This window comes from Sorex fumeus, unplaced genomic scaffold, assembly GCF_029834395.1.
Source record: "Sorex fumeus unplaced genomic scaffold, SorFum_2.1 ptg000043l, whole genome shotgun sequence".
Lineage (NCBI taxonomy): Eukaryota > Metazoa > Chordata > Mammalia > Eulipotyphla > Soricidae > Sorex > Sorex fumeus.
Genome location: NW_026606100.1, coordinates 32,575,843 through 32,586,417, shown reverse-complemented (window position 1 = coordinate 32,586,417; position 10,575 = coordinate 32,575,843). Strand labels below are relative to the sequence as shown.

The 10,575-nt window shown below is 55.1% G+C and overlaps 1 protein-coding gene across 1 annotated transcript; it reads left to right on the top strand.

The window, feature by feature from the left end:
- The first annotated feature begins 4,717 nt into the window (after nucleotides 1–4,717).
- On the top strand, nucleotides 4,718–7,821 carry LOC130029839 (calcium homeostasis modulator protein 2-like). Its single transcript, XM_056120861.1, has 2 exons — nucleotides 4,718–5,263; nucleotides 7,321–7,821. The coding sequence occupies exons 1-2, from the start codon at nucleotides 4,718–4,720 to the stop codon at nucleotides 7,819–7,821; spliced, it is 1,047 nt and encodes a 348-aa protein (XP_055976836.1).
- The last annotated feature ends 2,754 nt before the right edge of the window (nucleotides 7,822–10,575 follow it).

Below are 10,575 nucleotides of genomic sequence, written 5' to 3'. Positions count from 1 at the left end.
CCAGCCTCTCCCCGTGGTTTAGTCCCGTGTCAGGCGCATGGCGCTGCCACAGATGTCCAGGGCGGCCATCTCTGTGGTGGGACCCTTCTCCCACTCTCCAAGGGAGCCCCCAACAAAGTCCTCCAGCAGTCACCAGCTTTAGGATCCCTGGAGCCTTTAGCCTGTTGCAGGCCAAGGGGGACAACTGTACTCCCAGCTCTGAGCTGAGCTTTCCACCCAGACCAGGACAGGAGAGAAAGAGCTGAACCACTCCCTGCCCTGCCCTCAAGCCCAGCTGCCACCTAGCCAGGTCCAAACCCGTTTCTCTACCTCCTACCTTGTGTATCTCTCCCCAAGTTCGTCCACCCATCTCAGCACTGTCCACAGGGTCATACCCCGCCAGGGCTGGCACTGGCCGGACATGGGGTGCCCAGCCCCTGACTGTTTTGTCAGCAGCACAGACTTGACCCCCCACGGTGGGCACGTGCCCGCAACACATGCTGCACCTCACAAAGGCCCACGTGGGTGGTGCTCTCCAGGACCTCGTCTGCGATCTCATCCGGGATCTCATCTGGGATCTTGTCTGGAATCTCGCCTGGGATCTTGTCCAGGATGGCCCAGAGAGGCAGATCTGACCTGCTTTTCAGGCATGGCATGCTGTCCCTTTAACACCAACCCCGCAGCCCTTTCACTCTTCCCTCTTTCATCTGCCCATCACCCCTGCCCAGGTCCCGGTCTGCATCTGTAGAGATGCCAGAAGCCCAGGGTCCAGGTGTGGAACCCACAGCCCCACCGCCTTAGCTTTTGGTCTGGGGCCATTGAGGCGAGAGTGGAGCCAGCAGGGGCTGTGTGGGCGCTGGGCAGAGAGGCTCCTCCCAGGTTCGAAATCTCTGACTCCAGAGCCTGGGCTTTTCCTCTATGCATGTCTCATTCTCAGTCTCTCTACCTCCACGTCGATCCTTACTGTGCTCAGGGCCACCACCACCATTATTGCCTTCTCCATGGCCCCATCTCCACCACCACCATCCCTTCCACAAAGAGGACCATTCCCACCACCTCCAGCTCCATCCCCACCTCCAGCATCTTCTTCATCACCAACTCCATCCTCACCTCCATCTCCATCCCCACCTCCATCTCCATCCCCATCACCACCAGTTCCATCCTCAACAGCAACACACCATCCCACCACCTCCACCAGCCCCACCATCACCTCCATCCTCACCCCCACTGCCAGCACCATCTTCCCACCATCAGTCCCCCGCCCCCTGCCACCACCATTATCACTCCCAGCCCAGCAACCCTCACAACCAGCAACCCACCAGCACACAGAGACTGTGTGACCTGGCAGGAGCCCCTGAGACCCACAGACAGCAGAGCAGGCTGCTTCCCTTGCTCCCGCCGGGGCTGTGCCAGCCTCTCCTTCCACACACGCCTGCCAACCCCCCTGAATTGCTCCCCAGCAGGTGTGGCCCAGGGTTTCCTGGCCGGAGGCAGCTGTAGAGGTAGAGAAAGCAGCCAGAGGCTGGGACAGGGAGGGCCACGCCCTGGGCACCCCCACGCCACCCTCCCACCAGAGTCTCACAGACGCTCCCGCCCCAGCCCCAAGCCACCCGTCTCTGCCATGCCGTGGGTGCCCAGGGGGCTGCTCGAAGGGCCAGCGCCGAGGTGAGTGGCAGGGGACCACGATGGACAAGTACAGTGGGTAGGGTGTTTGCCTTGTATGCCGCCGACCGAGGTTCGATTCCCAGCATCCCAGATGGTCCCCTGAGAATGTCCAGGAGTAATTCCTGAGTGCATGAGCCAGGGGTAACCCCTGTGCATTGCAAAGTAAAAAATATAAACAGTGACTGGAGAGATAGTACAGCAGGTCTTGCATATGGGTGACCTCTTGTCTTGCATATGGCTGACCTGGGTTTGATCCGGCCACCACATAGGCCAGGGATGATCCTTGAGAGAAAAAAACAAAAAAGGCAAGGAGTCAGTTGGATGTGGGAAGGAAAAAAAAAACCACCCTGCTCAAATCCACCCACCAACTCCCTCCTGGCCCAGGGTCCCACATTCTGAAGTTCCCACCCAGCACTCCTGAGATTTGGGTTCGAATTTTGGTTTGGGGAGTTTGGGAGCAATGGCCGCACCAGTTGTGCTCAGGGGTTACTTTCAGCTTAGTGCTCAGGGGTGGCTCCTGGAGATGGCTGTGGGACCATGCAGAGCAAGCAGTGCTGAGGACTGAACCCCAGGACTCCTGCAAAACCTGCCCCTCAGCTCATCCAGCAAACACGCGTCTCCCAGAACTTAGGTGCTGGTTTTTGTTTGTTTTCCCTCCACCTAAGATTTTTCCCCCCTTAGTTATAAGACCCTGATCATACCCAGCTCAGCGGACTAATTATGATGCCAGGGCTTGAACCCCTGGGTGGCCCTGTACAAGACAAGTGCCCACCCACTATATTATCTCTCAGGCCCCTCAACCTGAGGTCTGAAATAACACCAGAGTTAGCTGGAGCTGGGGTGCGACCTCCTGGGAAGATGAATCAGCCAGGGCAACACAGGGAGAGGCAGAAAGTTTTGCCATCTTCCTGCCATCTTCCTCCCTCCCAGCTGGGGCAGCTTTGCATGGTGGGGTGATCGTCCCACAGGTTGCTGTGCATGGCCCTGACCTACTGAGACCTTACAGTGAAACTGCAGAGTCCCCCCTCCCTCACTCCCACACACCTGCTCCCCACCCTCCGCCCTACCAATTTCCCAACTCGGGGCTGCCATGTACGTCATCAGTCGGCTGGCCCTCCTCTTCTGGAACAAAACGTTCTGAAGCCACCCAGATCCAGCACAGAAGCAAAGCAGAAAGTCGAGGGCACTGCCGAAGGCCTCCACAACCCAGGCCACCTGTCCTGTCCGGGAGCTCTCGGTAAGCAAGTCACCACTTGACCTAGAGCAGTCGGGTTGGTCCTCCCTTCCACCCCTCCTGGTTTTTTTGGAGAAATCTGGAGGTGCCCCTTGCTGTCCTGGGAGGTGGTCTCAGAAGAGGACCTGATCCTCCTCAGTTACCCCCACCAGTGGCCTCTGGAACCATACTTGGCACTTTGCACCCAGAGTCTGTGCTCCTGGGAGCCTTAAAGCCAAGAAGGGCTGAGGCAGAGGGAAGGGTCTGGCGGGCTCCAGCTCTGGCATCCCCACAAACTCCCTTTTCTGGAAAACAGACCCACCCACGTTCCATCAGGATAAGGGATCAGATCTCTCCCCGACAGCAAGTTCAGCCCTGGCCTGTCTGGATGTCTTGGCAGTAAGCAGACGGGGCGCATGTATAAAGAGAGACCCCCTTGGGGCAACTCTGGGTGATACCCTACCTGTCTGCTCTCCACCACACAACCTGATGACTTTGTTTTTACCTTACAAAGATGGAGAGAATGATGGGGAGACAGGGAATAGGAGGTTCCCTAGGGCCTACGGGTGAGCAAAGAATAAGGTCAGCAGAGACGGAAAATTCACTTCACCCACCACCCAAGCCTCCTTAGATTGTGCTCAAAAGGCATGCCAGTGCATCTGAATATTTGCAGTTTGCAGGGGAGGAGGGTGAACCCAGGTCTTCACAGGGAAGAGGCCTGAGCTCTACCTCGAAGCCATATCCCCCACTCCATGCTCCAGATCTTCCTGAGGGTATCTCCTGCTCTTTGCAATGGAGAAAATGGCCCCTTCTGGCCAACCCTCAGAGCTGCCCCTGGGATTCGGGTTCAGAACAGACATTCAGTTTTTTTAAATAATGTGGGAGTACTGTTATTTTGCAGTCATTGATTAAGCTGATTGGTTTGGGCATAAACTACAAATTACTTTTTTTTTTGTATCACCGTGAGATAGAGTTACAAAGCTTTCACACTTGGGACTCAGCCATACGGTGACGGAACACCCGTTCCTCCACCAGTGCACATTTTCCATCACCCACATCCCAGTCCTCACCCTGCCTCTATGGCAGACAATTTCCCCAATACTTTCTCTCTAATTTTGGGCGTTATGTTTTGCTCCAAATTTCCCACCAACATTCAAACCTATCTGCCAGGGGCAGAAGCTAGATAATTTATTTTCCATTGCTCATTTTGAATATCATGAGAGCTGGCATGGCCGCAATTGTAAATGGAAATTTCTAGATTGGAAACGGTTGGGTTCCAAAGACATCTCTGTAGGGCACTCATCCATTTTGGGATTCAATGGGGCCTTTCTGGGCCAGGGCCCTTGGTGCGTTAAGATGGCACCTGGAGGTAAATTGTGAGCATGACTGCCAGTCTCTTGGGCAGGTGGGAACTAGGGGGGGACAGCCTGGGTCCTCTGCCACTATGCGGCCTGGCATAGTCCTGGAACCCGCACAGCTGGGCCTTGCTTGTGGAAGTTTTTGGTCACCGGGATTCCATCTGGAATAGGCGGGGAGAGCACACAAGCTCCGTCCGGGGTGTCCCGGTGAAATTGACTCTGTATGGGGCCCGGAGAGATCTCGGCACTGTGGTTCCTTCTGGGACTTGCTGCTGTGTCTTTGGGCCAGGGCTGTTGACGCGCTAAGATGGCGCCCGGAGGCAAATTGTGGGCCTGACAGCCAGTGAGTAGACATGCTTCTGCCTCCTATAGGCAGACATGCCTTCTGCTTTCCTATAGGAGGTGCCCAGCAGCCACCACCGAGAAGAGGAGAGCCCAGCCCAGCCCTGCTGCCAGGCGCCCACCAGCCTGCACCTCCTAGTGCAGCCCTTGCCCTGACACCATGGCTAACCCCAGCGTCCGCTTCCTGTCATTCTTGTTCAAGAGTAATGATTTGGTGAGCTTAAATGGGCTAGTGGCCCTGGTAACTACAAGTGGCCAGGAGCTCTTCTCCTTGTTTGCCTTCCACTGTCCGTGCACACCAGGCTCGAACTACCAATATGGACGGATAACCATTGGGGGGCCCGCCTTGGTGTTCTTCTTCATCAGCATCTTCCTCAACAAACAAACTAGGAACCTGGTGGCCGAGTGGCGGTGCCACAAGACAAAGAAATGCTCAATCATCACAACCTTCCTCCTCCTAAAGTCCATCCTAGTCCGTGCTCTCGTGGCCCCAGTCACCTGGTTGGTCATCTCCCTGATGCGCGGGGAGGCCTATGTCTGTGCATTCAGCGAGTTCGTGGACCCGTCCTCGCTCACGGCCGGGGACGAGAGCTTTCCTCTCTCCGATGCCACGTGGGTCCTGGCCAGTTTCCCTTGCAGGGAGGGCCCGGCCAACCTGTCTGACTTCCAGGAGGAGGTGAACCGCAGGCTCAAGTATGAGTCTCAGGTAAGGCTCTGCTGATTGATTCTCATCCCTTTCCCTGCGAGGTATGTGTGTGGACGGGTGGGAGAGGGTTGGGGGAGCTCAGTGCCCAGGCGGGAAATGATCCTCAGGAAAACTCCAAACCTGGGTCCCGTAATCAGTGACAGACATGAGGCAAGATTCTTGGTGTGATAAGAATCATTTCCAGTTTCAAATAGGAGAGTTGTGTTCATTTTGGCAGTGCTGGGGGTGGAACCGGTACTCACACATGCAAGGAAAGTGCTCTATCGCTAGGTCATTTTCCCGACTCCTCCAGATAAGAATTTTGATGATTTGGGTTTTGGCCAAACCCAACAGAACTCACAAATGCTTAAAACTTAATGAGCATTCATTTTAGTTAGGGAAGGGGGAGACAGGAAGAGGGAGAGAAACAGTCCAGCGTTCAAGGGGAACAGGTGTAGAGGGGAGAGAGCTGAGGATGCCCCAAGGTCAAAGAAAGGAATCACACATTCCAGCTGGGATGCAGCAGGCCTGGACTGGGAGGTCCCTACTTGATCTCGCAAAGTTCCCACAGACTGCCCCGACTTGAGGTTTTCCATGCTGATAAGAGTCTGTTGCAAGGGGCCAGAGCGATTGTACAACAGTGAGGTTGTTTGCCTTGCACATGGCAGCCTTAATTTGATCCCCGGCATCCCATATGGTACCCAGAGCACCACGGATGTGATCCAAAAAGCAAAAAGAGAAAACAAAACAAAACAAAATGAGTCTGTTGTTAGGATCTTGTCAAGGGCAGAGTTTCGGGGAGTCTTCTTGCAGCTCACCACAGCCTTCAGTCCCTGTTGACGCCTCTCTCTCCTGGACCACCAACCTGTGCCAGCTGGGTCTCAGGGGGCCCTGCCCTGTGCCTTGGGCTGCTGTAGGGCCGGTGATGGTGCAGCGTTGCAGCAGCAGTCTCCAGCCTCTCACACCCGCTCACTCATTTTGGCACCTGGGCCCTGGTCAGACAGTAAGAACCTGGGAAATAAGAACCGAGGCTTCCAACTCTCTCCACCTGCCCACCCGCACAGCTCTGTGGCAAAATCCACTGCTTTAGATCCCATCTTGATCCTGTTGCTTCTGAGACATCCATCGCCTGCTCCCTCCTACCTTCAGCCTTGGCTTCACTCCGAGGGGGCAGAGGGATCAGGGAAGAGTGAAGGAAGCAGCCTGGTGATGGCTGAAGGGGCAGAGAGGAGGCCGGGAAGGGGCAAGGAGGCACTGACCTAGTCTCGGGACATGGCAAACAACAGTTGGGGCTGGGGACACTACTGGGCTAAGGCGCAAGCCTGGCATGCACCTAGCCCATAGGGTTCAATCTGGCACCACACAGTCCCTGAGAACTGCCAGTTACAGGTCTGGAGGCTCCCTGAGCATCCCTGGATGGGGTCCCCGCATCACCAGGGAAGCCTGTTCACCTCCAGCCCCACAGGGTTCGGGCAGCACCACATGCCTCAGGCCCTAAGGTTAAACTGTGAGCCAGGTTGGCTGAAGTATCACCAGTGACCATTGGTCTCAACACACACACACAAAAACACATACACACACACACACACACACACACACATGAATCTACAATAGAGGGGAGGGTGTGAGCAGTCCAGGAGATGGGTATGGAGACATGGGAATGGGATGCCATTGGTCAGAGCTGCACAGGGCCAAAAAAGGAGCGATACCCACCCCAGGGAGCATTTGAGACAAGCATGAGGCAATTTTCCAGCAAGGTAGAGGGTGAGGAGAAAGCAGCATGGGGGTGCTCCCAGAGGGTCCCTGGGAGGTGGCATGAGGCTGATCCTGGCAGTCTGAGCCAGACTTGGTGGACTGAGATGTGGGGAATAGGGAGGCCCTGGGGAGGAGGGGAAGGAAGCAGGAATCTGCCAAATTAAAGCACAGAGCAAGTGCCGCTTGGGAACGCTGGTTTCTCCTTCGGATGCAGAATTTGCAGATGCAGAGCCAGCTGGCTTGGGTGATGAGGGTCAGCCTCACCCCAGCCGCTCTGGACCCCCTCAGCTGCCCCTTTCTCTGATCGGCCGTCTGTGTCTCAGCACTTAGGGTGGCTGCTCATCTTCTCGATGGCCATCCTGCTGTTGGTCATCAAGTTCTTCCAGTCCTGTGGCTCAAAATTTGGCTACCGCCAGGAGGACTACTTGACAAGCTACCTCGCCAATGAGGAGCGGCTCTTCCAGCGCACGGCTGAGGTGCACTCACTCGTGATGGCAGCCAACAACGTGAAGCGCTTCTTCGGGTTCGTGGCGCTCAGCCAGAGGGACAAGGCACTGTTGGCCAAGTTCCCCGAAAAAGGCACCCACCTGAAGCTACAGTGGGACAACATCACTGGCAGTTACCTGTTCCAGAAGAAGCTGGGTATCCCCCTCTACAGCCGCCTGCATGAGTGGGCCCAGAGTCCAAGTGGCAAGGCCAGGGTCATCAACATGGAGATGGCGCCCCTGCTCCACCACCCAGAGCCCCATCTTACTGCCAGCCAGACCCCCGACCCCAGCAGCCCAATCCTTCCACCTGCACCGCTGGCTCTGGGGGAAGAATGAGGTTCAGAGGTAAGGGGTGCAGAGGAGAAGGCAGCAGACCCATCTGCCCCTGAAGGACAGGCCTGTGGACTTGAAGAAACGCTGGCTTCACAGGCAGGAGTGCTGGATGCAAAACGCCAGTAGCAAGTTTTCCCGAGCACCACCCGGGAGTGACTCCTGAGCACAGCCCCAAATAGAACCCCGGCAGCAGAAAACTTCCAGAACCCAACTGCCACCATGCTCAAGGCCACTCTCCACACACTCGAATGAGCCTCACCCAAGTGGGAACCGGCAGGAAAACCTAGGTATGCGGGACCTGTGGCTGAGATCGCCAAGCTCACTTGGATCAATCCTGGGCCTCCTCCCCCCAGCTCCCCAGTTTTCCAGTAGCTTGGCAGTCACACCCACAAACTGCCCCTGACAACATGTAATCTCATCAATGGCCAAGATCCAGAGCCTACAAACTAAAGTTCCTGGTAGAGAGAGTCTGAGAATTTCCTAATGCAGCTGCTTGACCTCTAATACTCTAGCCCACTAACATACCAAAAGTAGACACATTTGTTTGGTTTGAACACACTTACTTGTATTCTCTTATAATCGGCCTTAAAAGGCTCCAGAATGAAAGAGAACAACCTTCACACACTTTCCTCATTTGTTAGGAGGGTTCTTGGTGGTGGGATTGGTGTTTGAATATTGCCTGCAATGAAATATTGTGAACTACTTTATGAAAATAAAATATATAAAATTTGTAAGAAAATAATCACCGTATCACTGTCATCCCGTTATTAATCCATTTGTTCAAACAGGCACCAGCAACATCTCCATTCATCCCAGCCCTGGGATTTTAGCAGCCTCTTTTTACTTGTCCTTCCCAACGGTGCCATATTGGAGGCTCTTTCAGGGTCAGGGGAATGAGACCCGTTATTGTTCTTTCTTTTGGCATATTGAGTATGCCATGGGGAGCTTCCAGGCTCTGCTGTGCGGGCAGAATACACTCAGTAGCTTGCTGGACTCTCCAGGAGGGTCGATGAATGTACATACATCTCTGTAAAATAAATAAATAAAGTAAACACTGGCTGGAGAGATAGTACAGAGGGTAGGGCTCTTGCCTTAGCATGTGGCTCACGTAGGTTTGATACCCTGGACCACATATGCCAGGGGTCATCTCTGATCCAAATAGAAGGCATGGAGTCAGCTGAGTATGGGGGTGGAAAAAAACCATCCTGCTCCAAATTCTTTCACTAACGCCCTCAGAGCTCAGGGTTCCAAATTCTGGAGTTCCCACCCAGTAGTCCTGAGATTTGAGTTCTACTATTGGTTTGGTTAGTTTGGGAGACACGGCCGCACCAGTTGTGCTCAGGGTTTGCTTCCAGTTTGGTGCTCAGGGATGGCTCTCGGAGATGCCTGTGGGACCATACAAAGCGAGCTGTGCTGAGGACCGCACCCCAGGACTCCTACAAAACCTGCCCCTCACCTCACCCTGCAAACACATGTCTCCCAGACCCTTAGGTGCTGCTTTTTGTTTGTTTTCCCTCCAACTAAGATTTTGTTGTCCCCCCCACCCCAGTTTTGAGACCCTGATCAGACCCAGCATGCTAAGGGCTTACTCCTGTCTCTGTGCTCAGAACTGACTCCTGGTGAGGCTCAGGGGACTAATTATGATGCCAGGGCTTGAACGCCTGGTTGTGCCTATGCCAGACAAGTGCCCACCTGCAGTATTATCTCTCGGGCCCCTCCACCTGAGGTGTGAAACAATACCAGAGTTAGCTGGAACTGGGGTGCGACCTCCTAGGAAGATGAAACAGCCAGGGCAGCACAGGGAGAGGCAGAAAGTTTTGCCATCTTCCTGCCATCTTCCTCCCTCCCAGCTGCGGCAGCTCTGCATGGTGGGGTGAGCGTCCCACAGGTGACTGGGCATGGCCCTGACCTGCTGAGACCTTACAATGTAAACCGCAGAATCCCCCCTCCGTCCCTCCCACACCCCTGCTCCCCATCCTCCCCCCTGCCAATTTCCCAACTCGGGGCTGCCATGCATGTCATTGGTCGGTTGACCCTCCTCTTTTCTGGAACAAAACTTTCTGAAGTCACCAAGATTCAGCACAGAAGCAAAGTAGGAAGGCGAGGACACCACCGCAGGTCTCCATACCCCGGGCCACCTGTCCTGACTGGGAGCTCTTGGTAAGCACGGCGCCAGTCCTGGGGTGTATGACTTGTCTCAGAGCAGATGGGCCGGTCCACGTTCCCCCCCCCCCGGGTTTTTTTTTTTAGAAATCTGGAGGTGCCCCTCACTGGCCTGGTGTGTGGTCTCAGAAGAGGACCTGGTTCCTCCGCAGTTACCCCCACCAGTGGCCTCTGGAACCATACTTGGGCACTTTGCACCCAGAGTCTGTGCTCACGGGAGTCTTAAAGCCAAGAAGGACTGTGGCGGAGGTAGGGGCCTGGCGGGCTCCAGCTCTGACATCCCCACAAACTCCCTTTTCTGGGAAACAGATCCACCCACGTCCCATCAGGATGAGGGGTCAGATCTCTCCCCGACAGGAAGTTCAGCCCAGGCCGGTCTGGAAGTCTTGGCAGTAAGCAGACAGGGCGCAGGTATAGAGAGGGACCCCTTGGGGCAACTGTGGGTGATATCCTACCTGTCTGCTCCCCCACCCCACAACCAGAGGACTTTGTTTTTTCCTCACAGAGATGAGGAGAATGATGGGGAGACAGGGGATAGAAGGTTCCCTAGGGCCTCCGGGTGAGCAAAGAATAAGGTCAGCAGAGATGGAAAAT

Coding starts and splice junctions, on each gene's coding strand:
- LOC130029839 (XM_056120861.1), top strand. CDS start 4,718: ATGGCTAACCCCAGCGTCCGCTTCCTGTCATTCTTGTTCAAGAGTAAT. Junction 5,264..7,320: donor GGCTCAAGTATGAGTCTCAG/GTAAGGCTCTGC, acceptor TCTGTGTCTCAG/CACTTAGGGTGGCTGCTCAT.